We start from the raw sequence: 23,015 nt of genomic DNA, 5'->3' as shown, positions 1-23,015 counted from the left end.
CATCAACTTTTTAAAGTCAGATCCGACCCCGACCCTATCGATAACATATCTAGGCATAGAGTTTCTTACTCTCTCAGCGATAGTGAAGCTGCCGCTAGACAAACAGCATTCACTACGGGCTGCAAGCTCTTCTTTAAGAACCAGTCGCACACATTGACACGCCTCATGCACTTCCTACGTAAGATGGTAGCAATGGAGGCAGTTCCTTTCGCGCAGTTTTACTGCGTCCACTACAATGGGACATTCTCCGCCAATGGGACGAGGAGTCGACGTCCCTCAACAGAGTCGTCGTTCTTCTCAGGCGGCCAAGGAATCTCTACGGTGGTGGCTTCTTCTCACCTCTTGGTCAAAAAGAAGGTCCTTCCTATCCCCGTCTGGGCGATAGTTACGACAGACGCGAGTCTATCAGGGTGGGGAGCAGTTTTTCTCCACTACAGCGCTCAGGGTACGTGGACTCAGCAAGAGTCCACTCTTCAGATCAATGTTCTTGAACACAGAGCAGTGTATCTTGCCCTACAATCCTTCCAACAGCGGCTGAAAAGCAAGCATATCCGACTTCAGTCGGACAGCTCCACAGCGGTGGCATACATCAACCACCAAGGAAGAACGCGCAACCGGCAAGCCTTCCAGGAAGTCCGGCAGGTTCTGATGTGGGTGGAAGACACGGCATCCACCATATCCACAATTCATCCCAAGTGTGGAAACTAGGAAGCTGACTTCCTAAGTCGCTGAGGTGTGGCCGAAAGAGTATGGTCTCCTCACCCGGACGGGTTTCAGGAGATCTGGCGCCGCTGACAGAGGCCGGACGTCGATCTAATGGCGTCACGGCACAACAACAATGTGCCAGCTTCATGGCACGGTTTCACAATCATCGAGCTCTGGCGGCAAACGCCTTAGTTCAGCATTGGTCGCAGTTCCAGCTACCTTAGGTGCCACCTCTGGCATTGTTGCCCAGAGTACTGCGCTAGATCAAGACCGACTGCGGCCGCACCATCCTCGTCGCTACAAATTGGCCGAGGATGTGTGGTACTCGGTTTTGTGGTGCCTCACGGTAGGCTAACCGGGGGCACTACCAGACCAATCAGACTGGCTGTCTCAAGGGCCATTCTTCCATTTGGATTCTACGGCCCTCAACCGGATGGTGTGGCATTGAGTCCTGGAACCTAGTGTCCTCAGGATTACCTCAGGACGTGGTTGCCACCATGAGACAGGCTAGCATACCAACGTCCGCCAAGATTGACCACAGGACGTGGAAGATGTTCTTATCTCGGTGCTCGGCGCAGGGTGTTTCTCCCTGGCCGGTTGCATCGTCTATGTTTCCTTCCTTCCTGCAATCTAGGTAGGAAAATGGGTTGTCGCTCAGTTCCCTTTAGGGACAAGTCTCAGCGCTATCTGTATTTTTTCAGAAACGACGACTTCCTCAGGTACGCACGTTCCTACGGGGAGTTTGTCTTCTCAGCACTCCGTACAAGCGGCCGTTAGAGCCCTGAGATCTGAGCAAGGTTCTAATTGCTCTCCAGATGCCGCCTTTCGAGCCTTTGAAGGATGTCTCCCTTCCCGTTTTTCACGGGAAGTGGCCTTCTAGTAACGGTCTCGTCTCTTAGGAGAGTTTCCGAGCTAGCAACGCTCTCATACAAACTCCCTTCCTGGTCCTTCACCAGGACAGGGTAGTTCTGCGTCCGGTTCCGGAATTTCTCCCTAAGGTGGTATCCCATTTTCATATCAATCAGGATATCACCTCACCTTCTTTGTGTCCTCGTCCAGTCCATCAATTTCAGAAAGATTTGCATCTGTTGGTTCTGGTGAGAGCACTCAGGTTCTACTTCCCGCATGGCGCTCCTGCGCCACCCGGATGCACTCTTTGTCCTTGTCGCTGGTCGGCGTAAACAGTCGCAAGCTTCCAGATCCACCCTTGCTCGGGGGCTCGAGGCACCAATTCTTGAAACCTACAGTTCTACTGGGCTTCTGGTTCTCTCAAGGCCGAAGGCCCATTCTACCAGAGCCGTGGGTGCATCCTGGGCATTACGGCACCAGGCTACGGCTCAGCAGGTGTGTCAGGCACCCACCTGGTCGAGTCTACTTACTTTTACCAAGCATTATCAGATGCATACCTACGCTTCGGCAGACGCCAGCCTAGGTAGATAAGTCATTCAGGCGGCGGTTGGCCACCTGTAGGAGAGGGCCGTTTGACGGCCCTATCATGAGGTATTCTTTTACCCACCCAGGGATTGCTTTTGGACATCCCAATTGTCTGGGTCTCCCAATGGAGCGACAAAGAAGAAGGGAATTTTGTTTACTTACCGTAAATTCCTTTTCTTCTAGCTCCAATTGGGAGACCCAGCACCCGCCCTGTTTTCTCGGGGTTTTTCTGTTTTTTCGGGTACACATGTTGTTCATGTGGTATGGTTCAGTTCTCCGATGTTTCCTCGGATTGAATTGGTCTTTAAATCAGTTATTGGCTTTCCTCCTTCTTGCTTTGGCACTAAAACTGGTGAGCCAGTGATCCCACTGGGGGTGTATAGCCAGAAGGGGAGGGGCCTTACACTTTTAAGTGTAATACTTTGTGTGGCCTCCAGAGGCAATAGCTATACACCCAATTGTCTGGGTCTCCCAATTGGAGCTAGAAGAAAAGGAATTTACGGTAAGTAAACAAAATTCCCTTCTTTCCCCATTGTCAATTCAGATTCTTGCTATTCGATTACTACAAGCAGTCCTTCCTTCATGGGACAAGAATGAAAGGTCAATGGACATGAAACTTCTTGTTGAAAAGCTTTTCTGCTTTTTGGGAAGTCTCCTGACTACTTGCTCTTCGGACATCCCCCTTCTTAGAGGTAAGAATAGTTGTTCCATTACTTTACCCGCTTTCTTCTTTTCTCTATCGTTTCATTGGGGGACACAGGACCATGGGTTATGCTGCTGTCACTAGGAGGCTGACACTAAGTAAACATAAAAAAGTTAGCTCCTCCCTAGCAGCATACACCCCGAGCCGGAGGCGGGCTCAGATCAGTTTTTAGCTTAGTGTCGTAGGAGGCTGATGTGGGCCGTCTCGGCCCCCCTCAGCCATGTATGTTTTTGCGCTTTTTTATTTTATTTCGGCGCCGCTCATCGCTCTCATACCTGTCGTCTTCTTCTCTGCAGGTATTCGCTTCACTCATTCTCCGCAGCCCCGTGGGTACCGCTCCCCAGGGTCGCAGGGGCTTGAGACTTCGGGGCCCTCTCCCCCGCCCGTCCCCGTGGTACCACTCCCGGGGGTGCGCGTGTGGGCAGGTTGTTTTGTGGGCACCCCTGATTCGCCCTGAGGTATCACCCCAAAGGGCGTACAGGGGAATACAGCAGGGATGGAACCTCAGCAGCGTTTGTGATAGATGGGGCCCTGTCACGCTGCCTTCTCCTGATAGGGGGCTGTCTACCCCCATCATGATGCCTACTACCCTGCCTTCAGCACGCTCTCCCCCGGAGCCTTCCTGGACGAGCAGCGCTGTTCACAGGCAGGGCCAGGGAGCTCTGCCTGCACCGCATCCATCGCTGAGCCGGCGCCGCCGATTGCAGGTAGGATCCGACTTCCCTGCTCTTTCCCCCGGCCCCCTCCATAAATTTAGTCCCCGGCTTCGGCCTAGTCGCTCCTGCGTCCTAGCCACGCCCCCGCTGCATGCTATTGGCCGCCGGTCGTCTCCCTCTGTACCTCCCACTGCTCTGCCTCCTGGCAGATGGTGGGGGCTGTGAATCCTCCAGACTTTTCGCGCCGGAATCCTGCTCCTCCCCCAGCCTCCTCCAGCGTCCCCTCTCCATTTTAGCCTGCCTCTGGTCCCCTGAGGCTGCAGCACGCCGGCGTTCTGAGTTTTCTGGCCAGCTCATTCCTGGACTCCACTTCTGGACTGGTGGGCAGCACGCAGGACCTGGGTAAGCTCTGCTCCTAAGGAGTAGCCCTCACTAGGTAGCATTCTCTGAGTTTAGGGACGAGTTAACCCTCTCCTGTCTCCTTCCTAGCAGCCACCAGGGAGAGTACCTGTGTGCACCATGCCTAAGGCTAAGCCCACCCAATCCAAGCAGGCCCCCTTTGCACTATTTTTTGCATGCTCCTCCTGCAGCTCCAAATTTTCCCAGGGTCAGGACGCCCCACTATGCTCCGTCTGTTCTACAGACGCGCAGCCTCCGCAGGACTCCGCGGCCGACGCTTCTGATACCGCAGACGCCACAGCGCCATATGCTGCAGGGCCCTGCGTCCCGCCCCCCCCCGACTGGCTAGCGTCCCTGTCCCAGTCCGTAGATTCCCTCTCTGAGGCTTCTCGGACCATCGCGCAAGCTCTACGCCTGCTGCCGACGCTCGCCCAGATTCCCGCAGACCCGGCGCAATTGCCCCCGGAGCAGGTGAGCCCCGTTGCAGGGTCCTCCTCTGCTGCTCAGAAACGGACCCGCCGGGTCTCGTCCTCAGACTCTTCCCAGGTTTCACCTTCATCCCCAGGTCCAGACCGTCAGTCCTCCAGGGAGGCTTCTGACTGCTCCGAGGATGATTCCGATGCGGTACCCCTACAGGACTCAGAGCAGGCGGCCGATATTCGGCACATGGTAAATAGCCTGATAGAAGCAGTAAACCAGACCTTGAAGGTACAGGTGGACCCAGTCTCCTCCCAGAGCACCCAGGTCTCCTTTAAGCGGGTGAAGCGGGCCCAGAACACATTCAGCGGACATCCAGAATTCGCTGAGTTACTGCGCAGCCACAGGCAACAGCCGGACAGGGTATTTACCAGCGGTAAGTCCATCGATTTGCATTATCCCTTTCCTGAGGGTCTTCGAAAGGATTGGGCAGGTTCCCCTGTGGTTGACCCCCCAGTCTCCCGCCTGTCTTCTCACACAGTCCTTCCACTCACTAACGGTACGTCTCTCAAAGATCCTACGGACCGTACTATTGACAGGTTGGCCCGTTCCGCCTTCGAGGCAGCGGGCTCATCCCTCTCTCCGGCCTTCGCCTCGGTTTGGGTGGCGAAGGCCCTGATGTCCTGGGCGGACACGCTACGCGGCGGTCTCCGCGCCATTCCTACCAATCCGGACCTGGTTCCCATCGCCTCGCAGATTTCCCTCGCGGGTGAGTACTTGCTCAATGCAGCCCTGGCGTCTGCAAGTTGCGCGACCCAGGCCGCCAGCAACAATGTGGCCATCCGTCGAGCCCTTTGGCTCCGCTCCTGGAACGCGGATGCGGCCTCTAAGAAGTCACTAACTTCCCTGCCCTTCCTAGGGGAGCGTCTCTTCGGAGATAGGCTGGACCAGCTGATCTCCGATGCAACGGGAGGAAAGAGTACATCTCTCCCCCAATTGCGCCCCAAGCGCTTCCAGAATCGGCGCTCCACCGCTCGTTTCCGGTCCTTTCGCAGCTTCAGCTCCAATCCCCAGCCGCGGAAAAGCCGCTCTCCTCCGAGAGACAGGAAGACCCCGTCATTCAAGACCAATCCCGCCTGGCGTTCACGCCCCCGCCAGTCCACGAGATCCTCTTCTGGTTACCGCCGTCGTTCCTCCAAGTGACTCGCGGTCGGCGCGCAACAGCGCCAGACTTGTGGGAGGGCGCCTGTCTCGTTTTCAGCATGTGTGGATCCCCCTGACCGCCGATGCCTGGGTCAGAGAGATCATCACATCAGGCTACAAAATAGAATTCGAGGCAAAGCCACCGAGACGTTTTTTCCTATCTCGCCCTCCCGAGTCTACCGCGCGGGCTCGCGCGTTCTTTCACTCCATAGACTCCCTCCTCCGAACCGGAGTCGTGGTACCAGTCCCTCCCGCAGAGCGTTTCAAGGGGTTCTATTCCAACCTTTTCGTGGTCCCCAAAAAGGACGGCTCTGTCCGTCCCGTCCTCGACCTAAAGGTTCTGAACAGGTCGGTGAGACCTCGGCCGTTTCGAATGGAGTCACTCCGGTCCGTCATCGCGTCCATGGAGGTAGGCGAATTCCTGGCATCGCTGGATATTCAAGACGCCTATCTTCACGTCCCGATAGCCACCTCTCACCAACAGTTCCTCCGTTTTGCGATAGCGGAAGATCACTTCCAGTTCACAGCTCTTCCCTTCGGCCTCGCATCCGCACCCAGGGTCTTTACGAAGATCATGGCTGCTGCCATGTCCGTCCTGCATGCCAGGGGTGTCATGGTCATCCCGTACTTGGACGATATGTTGATAAAGGGCTCTTCTTTCGAGGACTGTCGTCTCGGGGTTCAGGTCACGATCGACACCCTTTCACGGTTAGGGTGGCTGATAAATCGGAAGAAGTCCTCTCTGATCCCGGCCCGTCGGATCACCTTTTTAGGCATGGTATTCGATACCATCCAAGGGCGAGTTTTCCTCACACAGGAGAAGATCTCCTCCCTACAACGAGGACTCCGCGCTCTTCGGCGTCAGCGCCAAGTGTCCATCAGGTTCGGCATGCGAGTCCTCGGTCGTATGGTGGCGGCGATGGAAGCGGTACCCTTTGCACAGTTCCATCTCCGGCCACTCCAGCTGGCCTTGCTGAAGAAGTGGGACAGATCTCCCTTTTCTCTGGACCGCAGGTTTCATCTTTCGCCGGAGACCCGCAACTCCCTCCGTTGGTGGCTCAATCAGCGCAACCTCGCATCAGGGAGGTCTTTCCTCCCGCTCCACTGGAAGATAGTGACCACCGACGCCAGTCTCCAGGGCTGGGGAGCAGTGTTTCGACATCACACAGCGCAGGGCCGATGGTCACCGAGAGAGAGTTGTCTCCAGATCAACATTTTGGAGATAAGAGCCATCCGGCTAGCCTTGCAGCAGTTTCGGCACCTAGTACAGGGTTGCCCGGTCAGGATCCAGTCGGACAATGCGACGGCGGTGGCGTACATCAACCACCAAGGCGGCACAAGAAGTGTCGGGGCGATGCGAGAAGTCAAGAAGATATTGCACTGGGCCGAGTGCCATCACTCCCTGATCTCAGCGGTACACATCCCAGGCGTGGACAATTGGGCGGCGGACTTCCTCAGCAGGGAAGGCCTCGCCTCCGGAGAATGGTCCCTCAACCGGGAAGTCTTCAACCAGATCTGCGACAGATGGGGAGTTCCGGACGTGGACCTAATGGCCTCCCGGTTCAACCGTCAAGTTCCGCACTTTGTAGCGCGGTGCCGCGACCGCTTGGCTTTAGGAGTCGACGCCCTCACCCTGTCATGGAGCCAGTTCAGTCTCCCGTACATCTTCCCTCCGCTCCCTCTAATTCCGAGGGTCCTCAAGAAGATCAAGGCGGAAGGGATACCGGTCATCCTAGTGGCTCCGGACTGGCCCAGGCGAGCATGGTTCGCGGAACTAACTCAGCTCCTCGCAGACGCTCCGTGGCGCCTTCCAGACCGTCCAGATCTCCTGCAGCAGGGGCCTCTCTTCCATCAGAACTCACAGGTCCTAAATTTGACGGCCTGGCCATTGAATCCTGGGTTCTAGCTAAGGCTGGTTTTTCCTCAAGAGTGATTCAGACAATGATTAGGGCCAGGAAGCCATCTTCATCAAAGATTTACCACCGCACGTGGAAAGTTTTCTTCAGGTGGTGTGAAGAGCAGAATATTTCTTCTCCTCTCGCCTTCTCCCTTCCTTCCCTGTTGGCATTCTTGCAGTCAGGCCTAGATGCGGGTCTCTCGCTCGCAACACTAAAGGGCCAGATATCGGCGTTATCAATCCTGTTTCAGAAGCCACTGGCCGCTCGTTCACAGGTTAAGACCTTCATCCAGGGAGTAGCCCACCTGGCACCGCCGTACCGTCGGCCTCTAGAACCGTGGGACCTTAATCTAGTCCTAGGGTCACTTCAGGGCTCCCCATTCGAGCCCTTGCGAGAATCTTCCCTGTCTCACCTGTCTTGGAAGGTGGTGTTTCTTGTTGCCATCACTTCTATTCGCAGGACGTCAGAGCTGGCAGCTCTCTCTTGTCGTTCCCCCTTTTTGATTTTTCACCAGGACAAAGCGGTTCTCCGTCCAGATCCCGCTTTTCTCCCAAAGGTGGTCTCCCCGTTCCATCTTAACGAGGAAATCATCCTTCCATCCTTCTGTCCTGGCCCCTCTCACAGCTTGGAGAGGTCCTTGCACACCCTGGACCTAGTGCGTGCACTTAGAATTTATGTCTCCAGGACCGCGCCGTTCCGTAAGTCAGATGGTCTGTTTGTTCTCCCTTCTGGTCCCAAGAAGGGTGAATCGGCATCCAAGGCCACAATTGCCAGATGGATCCGTTCCGCCATATCAGAGGCCTACCGGATTCGGGACAAGTCTCCGCCGCGGGGGGTAAAGGCGCACTCTACCCGCGCAGTGGGCGCCTCTTGGGCGATTAGGCATCAGGCGTCGGCCGACCAGGTCTGCAAGGCCGCCACCTGGTCTAACCTGCACACCTTTACTAGGTTCTACCACGTTCACACCCAAGCATCGGCAGATGCTATTTTTGGGAGAAAGGTCTTGCAGGCAGCAGTTGCGCACCTGTAATAGGGTGGCAGCATTCAATTATAGTGCAAGCCCGCCGAGGGAGGTTGTTGTTGTCTGCCTCTGCGGGTTTTTCGGTATTCCCACCCAGGGACTGCTTTTGGACGTCCCATGGTCCTGTGTCCCCCAATGAAACGATAGAGAAAGTAGGATTTTTGTGTACTCACCGTAAAATCTCTTTCTCTGAGTCTTCATTGGGGGACACAGCACCCACCCTGCTTGGTTTTTTGGTTGATTCAATTGCATTTGCCTGCTATTTTTTCAGTGGTCTTATGTTCATAGACCTCTTGTTTGCACGGCTGCATTGTTTTAGTTACAACTTGTGTTTATGTATGGTGATTCTGGTACTCCTCCTACTGCTTGTGCACCAACTGATCTGAGCCCGCCTCCGGCTCGGGGTGTATGCTGCTAGGGAGGAGCTAACTTTTTTATGTTTACTTAGTGTCAGCCTCCTAGTGACAGCAGCATAACCCATGGTCCTGTGTCCCCCAATGAAGACTCAGAGAAAGAGATTTTACGGTGAGTACACAAAAATCCTACTTTACCAATTATGTAGTAATGATTGTCTTCTCTTTCTTCATAGAATCCACCCTCCGAAGACGAAAAACTCGCCCTCAGGCATCCTTGACTGCAACTCACAGCAGCACATTAGCAGAGGAGATTGTGGCGTTACTTCGTACTCTTCATTCATTAAATCAATGGAATGGCCTCATAAACAAGTACATCAATGCTCAGCTCAGCTCCGTCACAACCATTTTTGAGGGAAAGCGCATTGATGCAGTAAGTAAAAAGCTAGTTTAATACGAATTAGTACGAATATTGTAACAGTACCATAATGATGCTTTCATTGCAAGATACAAAAGTTAAAATTTGGGGATTAATTCTAATGTTCCCGTGTGAACACAACTGACAGATTAGTACCGGACTAATTAAATCACGCCTGATTCTTCATAGCTTGATGTGATTTTAGTTTCTATGAGAAGTGCAACAAAATCAACTCCAAATATGCACATTTCAGCCCATCCATGGAGATGTGTCGGAAATGAGAGCCACAACAGTGCTTAAAGAAGTAAAAAATAAGCCGACTGTATGCTGTTTTTGCAAGAAAAGGGTAAAAAGCTGACCATAAAAATGCATGATAGTTTATTGTCCTATTTCTTTGTCGCTCCATTGGGAGACCCAGGCAATCGGGTGTATAGCTTCTGCCTCCGGAGGCCACACAAAGTATTACACTTTAAAAAGTGTAACCCCTCCCCTCTACCTATACACCCTCCCGTGCATCACTGGCTCCTCAGTTTTATGCTTTGTGTGGAAGGAGGCACACATACACTCATGCATTCTCATTTTAGTTATATCGGTTGGAAGAAAAGTGGGCCCCCACGGGGCCCCCGGCATGTTCCCTTCTCACCCCACTAAGTCGGCGGTGCTGTTAAGGTTGAGGTACCCATTGTGGGTACAAAGGCCGGAGCCTCATGCCGTCTCCTTCACCATCCCTTCACTGGGACCGTGCTCCCTCCGCAGCCCCTGTGGGAATCTGTCGGACAGGAGTTGATTTATCCTCAGGGACCGGGCCCTGCATCACTAAGGTACTCTGTATCCCCATGGGGGATGTCCATGGAGCGCCTTCATCCCGGACGCTGCAGCAGCTGCTTATTTGTGACGGCCGGCGGACTTCCCCGCCGACCGCGCCTGTTTGTCGGCCGCGGTCTTAAATTTAGTCCCCGGCTTCAATTGCGGCCTAGTAGCAAAACTCCCGCCCCCGGGCCTGTCTATCAGGGGTAAGGGCGGGACTGCCGACCTGACGTCGGTTGTGAGGGCCGGAGCATCCTGTATGTTTCCTCCCCCCTCACTGATCACTGTGGGGACTCCAGATTCCCGCACTTTTCTAGCGCCGCCCACGGCCCCACTCCTCCCCAGAGAGCTCCGGCAGCCATTTTTTTGGCATTCTGCCTGTGGAGGATTTCCAGGAAAGGGCTCTGCAACGCTGGGAGACCTAAGGCAGGGAATCTGGAGGACACACACTCCGCTTTTTAGCGGTCGGTAAGCCACACCGGTCACCCGGTGCTGGTCCCCTTAGGGTGCCGGAATAGATACTATAGATATATTTATTTATTTCTGTTTGGTCGGGCTGTATACCCTTTCCCATATACCCTCAGTGATCACTCTCCTAGGAGGCAACAGCATGTCGTCCACAAGGAGCAAGGGTGCCAAGGCACAGGGTTATTTCTTCAGCGCTCTATTGGGAGACCCAGACGATTGGGTGTATAGCACTGCCTCCGGAGGCCACACAAAGCAATTACACTAAAAAGTGTAAGGCCCCTCCCCTTCTGGCTATACACCCCCAGTGGGATCACTGGCTCACCAGTTTTTCTGCTTTGTGCGAAGGAGGTCAGACATCCACGCATAGCTCCACTGTTTGTAGTCAGCAGTAGCTGCTGGCTATATCGGATGGAAGAAAAGAGGGCCCATATGGGGCCCCCAGCATGCTCCCTTCTCACCCGCGGTGGTGCTTGTAAGGTTGAGGTACCTATTGCTGGTACGGAGGCTGGAGCCCACATGCTGTTTTCCTTCCACATCCCCTGGAGGGCTCTGTGGAAGTGGGATCTTACCGGCCTCCAAGCCCTGAGGCCGGGCTCCATCCACAGACCCAGAGAACCTGCTGGATTTGGAGCGGGAGTGCCGTTCAGGGACAAGGCCCTGCAACTTTCAGGTACTCTGTGTCCCCGGCAGGCACGGACACTCTCAAGGCTTGCTGAGCGTTGTAGTGCGCCGGGGACAGTAGCGCTGTGCGCTGGGGTTAGGTCACTGCAGCTTTGCTGAGTGACGTTACATGTTGGGAACTACTGCGCCGACCGCTACTGGAGCGGCGGCGCAGCTGCGACTTGTGGTGCGCCGGGGACTTTGCGCCGACCGCGCTTTTACGGCGGCGGCGCTTCTAACTTTAGCCCCCGGCTTCTGCGGCCTAGCGCCGCTTCGTTCCCGCCCCTACCCTGTCAATCAGGGTAGGGGAGAGACGCTGCTCAATTGGCAGCGCCGAGGGCTGGAGCTTATTTACATGCTCCAGCCCTCTCACTAGGCACAGTGGGAAGCAGGCTTCCCGCTCTTCGTCTGTATACGCCCAGGGCCCGCCCCCCCTCTCCACAAGGACGCCGGCAGCCATTACACATGCGGTCTGGCTGGGGAGAGGCAGCAGGCTCTGGGAGACCCAGACTAAAGGGAATTCGGCGACCACACACCCGCTCCTAGGCGGGCGGTAAGCTGCACTTTAGTGCTGGCCCCACTAGTGCCTCAGTGTTATATTAGTGTACTTTTTTCTTAGTACCATATATATATATATAGTTGCACTGTAAGGTCGCTTCTTGGCTGGACACCCTGTACTGCTCTGAGGAGGCAGCAATATGTCATCCGCAAAACGCAAGGGTGCCAAGGCACAGGCTGTGTACACTGTTTGTACGGCATGTGGGGCTGATCTACCGGCAGGCTCCAAAGACTCACATTGTATGCAATGTTCAGTCCCAGTGGCACTTCGTCAGCCAGAGCCTAATGTGGTGGTAGCCCAGGCAGAGACGCCTGTGAACCCTGCCCCGGTGACGGGGACAGACTTTGCAGTTTTTGCTGATAAAATGTCTGTGACTATGTCAAAAATCCTGGAGACCTTGCAGTCCAGGCCAGTTACTCAGACCATGGACACTGCTGTGTCTATGCTCTCTGGTCCCCCTCAGTTGGAACTAATCCGTACTTCAAGGGGGTCTCAAGCATCACAGGCTGAAGTCTCTGACTCAGATGACAGTCCCAGGCAGCCTAAGCGAGCTCGCTGGGAAAGACCCTCAACGTCATCACACTGCTCAGGGTCTCAACGAGAAGAGTCTCTCTGTGACGAGACTGAGGACGGTGATCAGGAGTCTAATCCTGAGGCTCCTTTCAATCTGGATGCCCCTGATGGTGACGCCATGGTTAATGACCTTATATCGGCAATTAATAGACTGTTGGATATTTCTCCCCCAGCCCCTTCTGCAGAGGAGGCAGCGGCACAGCAGGAGAAGTTCCATTTCCTGTATCCCAAGCGTAAATTAAGTGCTTTTTTGGACCACTCTGACTTCAGAGAATCGATCCAGAAACACGACGCTCATCCAGACAAGCGTTTCTCTAAACGTTCTAAGGATACCCGTTATCCTTTTCCCTCTGAGGTGGCCAAACGCTGGACCCAGTGTCCAAAGGTGGATCCCCCAATTTCCAAGCTTGCGGCTAGATCCATAGTCGCAGTAGAGGATGGCGCTTCACTTAAGGATGCCAACGACAGACAGATGGACCTTTGGTTGAAATCTGTCTATGAAGCTATCGGCGCGTCGTTTGCTCCAGCATTCGCGGCCGTGTGGGCACTCCAAGCTATTTCAGCTGGTTTAGCACAGGTGGATGCTATCATACATCCAGCAGTGCCGCAGGTGGCGTCCCTAACTTCGCAAATGTCTGCGTTTGCGACCTATGCTATCAATGCTGTCCTAGAATCTACGAGCCGTACCGCTATGGCGTCCGCCAATTCTGTGGTTTTGCGCAGAGCCTTGTGGTTAAAGGACTGGAAAGCAGATGCTGGTTCCAAAAAATGCTTAACCAGCTTGCCATTATCTAGAGACAGACTGTTTGGTGAGCCATTGGCTGAAATCATAAAACAGTCCAAGGGTAAGGACTCTTCCTTACCACAGCCCAGAGCAAGTAAACCTCAACAGAAAAGGTGGCAGTCGAGGTTTTGAGGCTCGGGCAAGGCCCAATTCTCCTCGTCCAAAAGGACTCAGAAAGAACAAGGGAGCTCAGATTCCTGGCGGGCTCACTCACGCCCCAGGAAAGCAAATGGAGGAACCGCTTCCAAAGCGGCTACCTCATGACTTTCGGCCTCCTCCCTCCGCATCCTCGGTCGGTGGCAGGCTCTCCCGCTTTTGCGACATTTGGCTGTCACAGGTCAAGGACCGGTGGGTAACAGACATTTTGTCTCGCGGGTACAGAATCGAGTTCAGTTCTCGACCTCCACTTCGGTTCTTCAGAACCTCCCCACACCCCAACCGAGCAGATGCCCTGCTGCAGGCGGTGGACTCTCTAAGAGCAGAAGGAGTCGTGATCCCTGTCCCCCCTCAGGAACGGGGGCGAGGATTTTACTCCAATCTCTTTGTGGTTCCAAAAAAGGACGGCTCCTTCCGTCCTGTTCTGGACCTAAAACTGCTCAACAAGCATGTGAACGCCAGGCGGTTCCGGATGGAATCCCTCCGCTCAGTCATTGCCTCAATGTCTCAAGGAGATTTCATAGCATCAATAGACATCAAAGATGCTTATCTCCACGTGCCGATTGCTACAGAGCACCAACGCTTTCTACGCTTCGTGATAGGAGACGACCATCTTCAGTTCGTAGCTCTGCCATTTGGTCTGGCGACAGCCCCACGGGTGTTCACCAAGATCATGGCGGCAGTGGTAGCAGTCTTGCACTCTCACGGACACTCTGTGATCCCTTACTTGGACGATCTACTGGTCAAGGCACCCTCTCAAGAGGCATGCCAACTCAGCCTGAATGTTGCACTGGAGACTCTCCAGGCGTTCGGGTGGATCATCAACTTCCCAAAGTCAAATCTGTCACCGACCCAATCACTAACGTATCTTGGCATGGAGTTTCATACTCTCTCAGCGATAGTGAAGCTTCCGCTGGCCAAGCAGCGGTCTCTACAGACTGGGGTGCAGGCTCTCCTTCAAAGTCAGTCGCACTCCTTAAGACGCCTCATGCACTTCCTCGGGAAGATGGTGGCTGCAATAGAGGCGGTTCCGTTTGCGCAGTTTCATCTGCGTCCACTTCAATGGGACATTCTCCGCCAATGGGACGGGAAGTCAACATCCCTGGACAGGAAAGTCTCCCTTTCCCAGACGGCCAAAGACTCTCTGCAGTGGTGGCTTCTTCCCACCTCATTATCACAGGGAAGATCATTCCTGCCCCCATCCTGGGCAGTGGTCACGACAGACGCGAGTCTGTCAGGGTGGGGAGCAGTGTTTCTCCACCACAGGGCTCAGGGTACGTGGACTCAGCAGGAGTCCACCCTTCAGATCAATGTTCTGGAAATCAGAGCAGTGTATCTTGCCCTACTAGCCTTCCAGCAGTGGCTGGAAGGAAGGCAGATCCGAATTCAGTCGGACAACTCCACAGCGGTGGCATACATCAACCACCAAGGGGGGACACGCAGTCGGCAAGCCTTCCAGGAAGTCCGGCGGATTCTGATGTGGGTGGAAGCCACAGCCTCCACCATATCCGCAGTTCACATCCCCGGCGTAGAAAACTGGGAAGTAGACTTCCTCAGTCGCCAGGGCATGGACGCAGGGGAATGGTCCCTTCACCCAGACGTGTTTCAGGAAATCTGTCGCCGCTGGGGGGTGCCGGACGTCGACCTAATGGCGTCACGGCACAACAACAAGGTCCCAACCTTCATGGCACGGTCTCGCGATCAAAGAGCACTGGCGGCAGACGCCCTAGTGCAAGATTGGTCGCAGTTCCGGCTTCCTTATGTGTTTCCACCTCTGGCACTCTTGCCCAGAGTGCTACGCAAGATCAGATCCGATTGCAGCCGCGTCATACTTGTCGCCCCAGACTGGCCGAGGAGGGCGTGGTATCCGGATCTGTGGCAGCTCACGGTCGGCCAACCGTGGGCACTCCCAGACCGACCAGACTTACTGTCCCAAGGGCCGTTTTTCCATCGGAATTCTGCGGCCCTGAACCTGACTGTGTGGCCATTGAGTCCTGGATCCTAGCGTCTTCAGGATTGTCCCAAGGGGTCGTTGCCACCATGAGACAGGCTAGGAAGCCCACGTCCGCTAAGATCTACCACAGAACGTGGAGGATATTCTTATCCTGGTCCTCTGCTCAGGGAGTGTCTCCCTGGCCATTTGCATTGCCTACCTTTCTTTCTTTCCTGCAATCTGGGTTAGAAAAAGGTTTGTCGCTCAGCTCCCTTAAAGGTCAGGTCTCGGCGCTATCCATCTTTTTTCAGAGGCGTTTGGCACGCCTTCCTAAGGTGCGCACGTTCCTACAGGGGGTTTGCCATATCGTACCCCCGTACAAGCGGCCGTTAGATCCATGGGATCTGAACAGGGTACTAGTTGCCCTCCAGAAGCCGCCCTTCGAGCCTCTGAGGGAGGTTTCACTTTCTAGACTATCACAGAAAGTGGCTTTTCTGGTAGCGATCACATCTCTTCGGAGAGTGTCTGAGCTGGCAGCACTATCATCCAAGGCTCCCTTCCTGGTCTTCCACCAGGACAAGGTGGTGCTGCGCCCCATTCAGGAGTTTCTCCCGAAGGTGGTATCCTCTTTTCATCTTAATCAGGATATCTCTTTGCCTTCGTTTTGTCCTCATGCAGTTCATCGGTATGAGAAAGATTTACATTTGTTAGATCTGGTGAGAGCACTCAGAATCTACATTTCCCGCACGGCGCCCTTGCGCCGTTCGGATGCACTCTTTGTCCTTGTCGCTGGTCAGCGCAAAGGGTCGCAGGCTTCTAAGGCCACCCTGGCTCGATGGATCAAAGAACCAATTCTTGAAGCCTACCGTTCTGCTGGGCTTCCGGTTCCATCAGGGCTGAAGGCCCATTCTACCAGAGCCGTGGGTGCATCCTGGGCATTACGACACCAGGCTACGGCTCAACAGGTGTGCCAGGCAGCTACCTGGTCGAGTCTGCACACTTTCACCAAACATTATCAGGTGCATACCTATGCTTCGGCGGACGCCAGCCTAGGTAGAAGAGTCCTGCAGGCGGCAGTTGCCTCCCCGTAGGGGAGGGCTGTCTTGCAGCTCTAACATGAGGTATTTCTTTACCCACCCAGGGACAGCTTTTGGACGTCCCAATCGTCTGGGTCTCCCAATAGAGCGCTGAAGAAGAAGGGAATTTTGTTACTTACCGTAAATTCCTTTTCTTCTAGCTCTTATTGGGAGACCCAGCACCCGCCCTGTTGTCCTTCGGGATTTTTGGTTTGTTTGCGGGTACACATGTTGTTCATGTTGAACGGTTTTCAGTTCTCCGATGTTACTCGGAGAGGATTTGTTTAAACCAGTTATTGGCTTTCCTCCTTCTTGCTTTTGCACTAAAACTGGTGAGCCAGTGATCCCACTGGGGGTGTATAGCCAGAAGGGGAGGGGCCTTACACTTTTTAGTGTAATTGCTTTGTGTGGCCTCCGGAGGCAGTGCTATACACCCAATCGTCTGGGTCTCCCAATAAGAGCTAGAAGAAAAGGAATTTACGGTAAGTAACAAAATTCCCTTCTTTGCGACCTGTACCTCTTGTGCGGCTAAGTTACCTGCGGGTTCCACCTACCCTCACTGTGAGCAATGCTCAACCCCTGTTTTGCTTGCTCAGCCGGAGCCTCGGTCACTAGTGGGCCCCTCGGCTCAGGTAGAACCCCTTGCTCCCCCTGTCCAGGCGGCAGGGACAGAGTTTGCAGTTTTTGCTGAAAAACTCTCTGAGTCACTCTCACAATCCATGGCTCAGTCTATGGACAAATGGTCTGCCAAGCTGCTTGAAGCTTTGCAGTCCAGACCGGTCCTTCCACAGGCCCCGGGCCCTGCTGGATCTTCGCCTCCAGGCCCCTCTCTGTCCGCGCCGCAGCACGTTCCCAGGGGGGGCCCTAGGTCTCATGTGGAGGACTCCGGCCCGGACCACAGTCCCAGACCGGCTAAGCGGGCCCGCTGGGAATTTTCCCCGACTTCTTCACGCTGCTCGGGTTCCCAGCTTGAGGACTCTCTGGAGGACGAGGCGGACGTCGCAGCTCAGGGCTCTGACCCTGACGTTGCTCTCAATCTTGATACACCTGAAGGGGACGCCATAGTAAATGACCTTATCTCGTCCATCAACCAGGTGTTAGATATATCTCCCCCGCCGCCACCTGTAGAGGAGTCGACTTCTCAGCAGGAGAAACACCAGTTTCGGCTCCCTAAACGTACACGGAGTGCGTTTTTCGATCACTCTAACTTCAGAGATGCTGTCCAGAAGCCCAGAGCGGTTCCGGACAAGCGCTTTACTAAGCGCCTTACTGACACACGTTACCCCTTCCCCTCTGACATTGTTAAGGGTTGGGCTCAATGTCCCAAGGTGGATCCCCCAGTCTCTAGATTGGCGGCTAGATCTGTGGTATCGGTTGCAGATGACTCATCGCTAAAGGATGCCACTGACAGGCAGATAGAGCTCCTGGTGAAATCCATCTATGAAGCCACGGGCGCGTCTTTTGCCCCGGCTTTTGCAGCCGTGTGGGCACTCCAAGCTATCTCAGCTTGTCTGGCTGAGATTACTCCGGTCACACGTAATTCTGCTCCACAGGTTGCGTCTTTGACTTCTCAGGCGACAGCCTTTTCTTCCTACGCCATGAACGCAGTTCTAGACTCTGCTAGCCGTACAGCGGTGGCATCTGCTAACTCTGTGGCAGTCCGCAGGGCCATGTGGCTGCCCGAATGGAAGGCAGACTCTGCTTCCAAGAGGTTCTTAACCGGTTTGCCGTTTTCTGGCGACCGCTTGTTTGGCGAACGATTGGATGAGATTATTAAGGAATCCAAGGGAAAGGACTCCTCCTTACCCCAGTCCAAACCGAAGAGACCTCAGCAACGGAAAATACAATCGAGGTTTCGGTCCTTTCGTCCCTCCGCCAAGCCCCAATCCTCTTCGTCCAGCAGGCCGGAGAAAGGCCAGAGGAACTCCTATGCGTGGCGGTCCAAGTCACGCCCCCAAAAGGCCGCAGGAGGCACTGCTTCCAAGGCGGCCTCCTCATGACTCTCGGCATCCCCGAACCGCATCCTCGGTCGGTGGCAGGCTCTCCCGCTTTTGCGACGCCTGGTGGCCACATGTGCAAGACCGATGGGTGAGAGACATTCTGTTTCACGGTTACAGGATAGAGTTCAGCTCTCGTCCCCCGACTCGTTTCTTCAGAACCTCTCCGCCCCCCGAGCGAGCCGAGGCACTTTTTCAGGCGGTGAACGCTCTGAAGACAGAAGGAGTTGTGATCCCTGTTCCCCCCCAGGAACATGGTCGCGGCTTTTACTCCAACTTGTTTGTGGTGCCAAAGAAGGACGGCTCGTTCCGTCCCGTTCTGGACCTCAAACTGCTCAACAGACATGTGAGCACCAGACTGTTTCGGATGGAATCTCTCCGCTCGGTCATCGCTTCGATGTCACAAGGAGACTTCCTAGCATCGATCGACATCAAGGATGCTTATCTCCATGTGCCGATCGCACCCGAACATCAACGTTTTTTGCGTTTCGCCATCGGGGACGAACACCTTCAGTTCGTGGCTTTGCCTTTCGGCCTGGCGACAGCCCCAAGGGTGTTCACCAAGGTCATGGCATCTGTTGTGGCGGTCCTACACTCTCAGGGCCACTCGGTGATCCCCTACTTAGACGATCTTCTGGTCAGGGCACCCTCTCAGATGGCGTGTCAAAACAGCCTTTCCGTCGCTCTGGCGACTCTCCAGCAGTTCGGGTGGATCATCAACTTCCCAAAATCCAAGTTAACACCGACCCAATCACTGACGTACCTTGGGATGGAGTTTCATACTCAGTCAGCAGTAGTCATGCTACCGCTGGACAAACAGCTTTCGCTGCAGGCAGGGGTGCAATCTCTTCTTCGGGGTCAGTCACACCCCTTGAGGCGCCTCATGCACTTCCTGGGGAAGATGGTGGCAGCGATGGAGGCAGTGCCCTTCGCGCAATTCCATCTGCGGCCACTCCAGTGGGACATTCTCCGCAAATGGGACAGGAGGTCGACTTCCCTCGACAGGAACGTCTCTCTTTCCCTTGCAACCAAGATGTCACTTCAGTGGTGGCTCCTTCCCAACTCTCTATCGCAGGGAAAATCCTTCCTACCCCCCACCTGGGCTGTGGTCACCACGGACGCGAGCCTGTCAGGGTGGGGGGCGGTTTTTCTCCATCACAGGGCTCAGGGAACCTGGACTCCGATAGAGTCATCCCTTCAGATCAATATTCTGGAGATAAGGTCAGTGTATCTAGCCCTATTGGCCTTTCATCGGTGGCTGGAGGGCAGGCAGATCCGGATCCAGTCGGACAACGCCACTGCCGTCGCATACATCAACCACCAAGGCGGCACTCGCAGTCGTCAAACCTTCCAGGAAGTCCGACGGATTCTGCAGTGGGTGGAAGCCACAGCTTCCACCATCTCCGCAGTTCACATCCCGGGCGTAGAAAACTGGGAAGCAGATTTTCTCAGTCGACAGGGCATGGACGCGGGGGAATGGTCTCTTCACCCAGACGTGTTTCGAGAGATCTGTCGCCGCTGGGGAACGCCGGACGTCGATCTCATGGCGTCACGGCACAACAACAAAGTCGCGGCATTCATGGCCAGGTCTCAAGATCACAGAGCTCTGGCGGCGGACGCATTAGTTCAGGATTGGTCGCAGTTTCGACTGCCCTATGTATTTCCTCCTCTGGCGATGCTGCCCAGAGTGCTGCGCAAAATCAGGTCCGACTGTCGTCGCGCCATTCTCGTCGCCCCAGATTGGCCGAGGCGGTCGTGGTACCCGGATCTGTGGCATCTCACGGTGGGTCAACCGTGGGCGCTCCCAGACCGCCCAGACTTGCTGTCACAAGGGCCGTTTTTCCATCTGAATTCTGCGGCCCTCAACCTGACTGTGTGGCCATTGAGTCCTGGCTCCTAGCGTCCTCTGGGTTATCTCAAGATGTCATTGCCACTATGAGACAGGCCAGGAAACCAACGTCCGCCAAGATCTATCACAGGTCTTGGAGGATCTTCTTATCCTGGTGCTCTGATAATGGTTTTACTCCCTGGCCCTTTGCCTTACCCACTTTTCTTTCATTCCTTCAATCCGGAATGGACAAGGGTTTGTCTCTCTGCTCTCTCAAGGGACAAGTATCGGCGCTATCCGTATTTTTTCAAAGGCGTCTAGCCAGGCTTCCGCAGGTCCGCACGTTCCTGCAGGGAGTTTGCCACGTAGTCCCACCTTACAAGTGTCCGCTGGAACCCTGGGACCTTAACAGGGTTCTAACGGCTCTTCAGAAACCACCTTTCGAGCCGCTGCGGGATGTCTCTTTATCACGTCTTTCGCAGAAGGTGGCATTTCTAGTGGCAGTTACATCGCTCCGTAGAGTGTCGGAGCTGGCAGCGCTGTCATGCAAAGCCCCCTTCCTGGTTTTTCAGCAGGATAAGGTGGTTCTGCGTCCGGTCCCGGAATTTCTCCCTAAGGTGGTATCCCCTTTTCATCTCAATCAGGATATCTCCTTACCTTCATTTTGCCCTCATCCAATTCACCAATGTGAAAAGGATTTGCACTCATTAGATCTGGTGAGAGCACTCCGACTCTACGTGTCTCGCACGGCGCCCCTGCGCCGTTCCGATGCCCTCTTTGTCCTTGTCGCTGGCCAGCGTAAGGGTTCGCAGGCTTCCAAGTCAACCTTGGCTCGGTGGATCAAGGAACCGATTCTTGAAGCCTACCGTTCTTCTGGGCTTCCACTTCCTTTGGGGCTGAAAGCCGTGGGTGCGTCCTGGGCATTGCGGCACCGGGCTACGGCTCAGCAGGTGTGTCAGGCAGCTACCTGGTCTAGTCTTCACACTTTCACGAAACACTATCAGGTGCATACCTATGCTTCGGCAGATGCCAGTCTAGGTAGGCGAGTCCTTCAGGCGGCGGTTGCCCACCTGTAAGAGGGGGTCGTTTTCGGCTCTTTTTTATCGAGGTATTCTTTTACCCACCCAGGGACTGCTTTTGGACGTCCCAATTGTCTGGGTCTCCCAATGGAGCGACAAAGAAGAAGGGAATTTTGTTTACTTACCGTAAATTCCTTTTCTTCTAGCTCCTATTGGGAGACCCAGCACCCGCCCCTGTTCCCTTCGGGCTGTTTGTTCTTTTGTGTACACATGTTGTTCATGTTGAATTGTTCTTTTGGTTCATGGTCTTCAGTTCTCCGAACATCCTTCGGATTGAATTTACCTTAGACCAATTTATAAGTTTCCTCCTTCCTGCTTTTGCACCAAAACTGAGGAGCCCGTGATGCACGGGAGGGTGCATAGGCAGAGGGGAGGGGTTACACTTTTTAAAGTGTAATACTTTGTGTGGCCTCCGGAGGCAGAAGCTATACACCCGATTGTCTGGGTCTCCCAATAGGAGCTAGAAGAAAAGGAATTTACGGTAAGTAAACAAAATTCCCTTTATTTCTCTATAGACTCGCAGCCAACATCTAGCTTAGTTTATTTTTTTTCTGTTTGAACCTTCCACACCCACCACCAACACTACTTTTCCATAAAAAGAACCTGTATGGGAATGTACCCTAAGAGCTTATTCACACAAGTATTTGGACAGTATTTTGCATCAGTGTTTGTATGCTATAACTAGGAGTGGAACTTAGAGACACTATAAATGAAAGATTAACCCCTGCCCTGTGTTTTGGCACTGATCAAAAATACTCAAGTGTGAATAAAACCTAAGAAAGATGGTTTGGCACATGAAAAAAAAATTTTTTTAGTTTTTTTTTTTTTTTTTTTTGTAAAAAACATCTACTGCAGTTTTTTGAGCCAGAAATGAAATCCGAAGAAATGGGATATGTAATGGAATGATTTACTTCTTTCTGGATCCACTTCTTGTTATGGTTTAAACTTTATCACAGGCTGCCTTTCCTTTAAAAGAAGAACATTTTTGTGAGACCATCTTAGGGTATGTGCCCACGATCAGGACCCACTTCGTCCTGATTGTGGCGGGTCCTGACCTGCAGAGCTGCGAGTTTCCTCCGCAGGAGACCACAGCTGTTCGTACCCACGATCAGGGTTCGGGGCGCTGCGGTCTCTCACTTGGGTCCTCCCTACGGAGGACACATGCGAATCCGCAGCAAACAATTGACATACTGCGGCTTGGAAAGCCGCACTGCAGGTCATTGTTTGCTGTGAAAAAACAAGCACAGTGGGCACGGGATTTCTAGAAATCCCATCCACTATGCTTGTGCTATATAATGCAGCGTTTTTTACGCAGCGAAAACGTGCTACACCAAAACGCTGCAAATACTGATCGTGGGCATGTACCATTAAAGGATTTTTCAGGATAGTGTTTTTAAACTTGCACCATAGATAAAGAATTTTAAATACAATTTGTGTCCTAAAAGTGCAGTTCATGTAAAATCTGGTTCAAGTTGTGTTTCTCTTCTTTTTCCTGATTCCATCAGGGTTCCCTAAAATAAGATTCCGGCACACCCCCAAGAAAGCCTTTGACTTAAACTAGGGAAACGGAATCCAGAACGTTTGTTTGATTTTCTTTTTCGCTTCACTGGGGGACACTGGACACTGGAACCCAGTCTTTTTCCGCTAGGAGCCTAACACAATGCAAAAAAAGGTTAGCTCCACCTAAGAGGTATACACCCACTGACTGGCATGGAGATAATCAGTTTAAGCTTAGTGCCAATAGGAGGCGGACATGGGGATGCACTCTGTGCTGTTTTCTATGGGCAACAGGGTGTAATTGGTCTCCCTGCTTTCCCACCTAGAGACCCAGAGCAGAGTTTGGGGTTGCGTCTCAACTGCTGTCTCCTGAGTCTTTCTGGCAGGATTC

The 23,015-nt window shown here is 53.8% G+C and overlaps 1 protein-coding gene across 5 annotated transcripts in view; it reads left to right on the top strand.

Annotated features, from left to right (window-relative positions):
* Positions 1 to 23,015, top strand: part of HERC2 (HECT and RLD domain containing E3 ubiquitin protein ligase 2) — a 415,490-nt gene that overhangs the window by 192,479 nt on the left and 199,996 nt on the right. For all 5 annotated transcript variants that reach the window (XM_075336618.1, XM_075336619.1, XM_075336616.1 and 2 more), the window contains exons 40-41: positions 2,684 to 2,831; positions 9,026 to 9,222. In XM_075336618.1, the coding sequence (XP_075192733.1) occupies positions 2,684 to 2,831; positions 9,026 to 9,222 (345 nt within the window). The remainder of the gene's footprint in view (positions 1 to 2,683; positions 2,832 to 9,025; positions 9,223 to 23,015) is intronic.

This window comes from Anomaloglossus baeobatrachus, chromosome 2 (genome assembly GCF_048569485.1).
Source record: "Anomaloglossus baeobatrachus isolate aAnoBae1 chromosome 2, aAnoBae1.hap1, whole genome shotgun sequence".
In the NCBI taxonomy this organism is placed as follows: Eukaryota; Metazoa; Chordata; class Amphibia; order Anura; family Aromobatidae; genus Anomaloglossus; species Anomaloglossus baeobatrachus.
The sequence above is the reverse complement of the archived record's forward strand: the minus strand, read 5'-3'. Positions and strand labels throughout refer to the sequence as shown.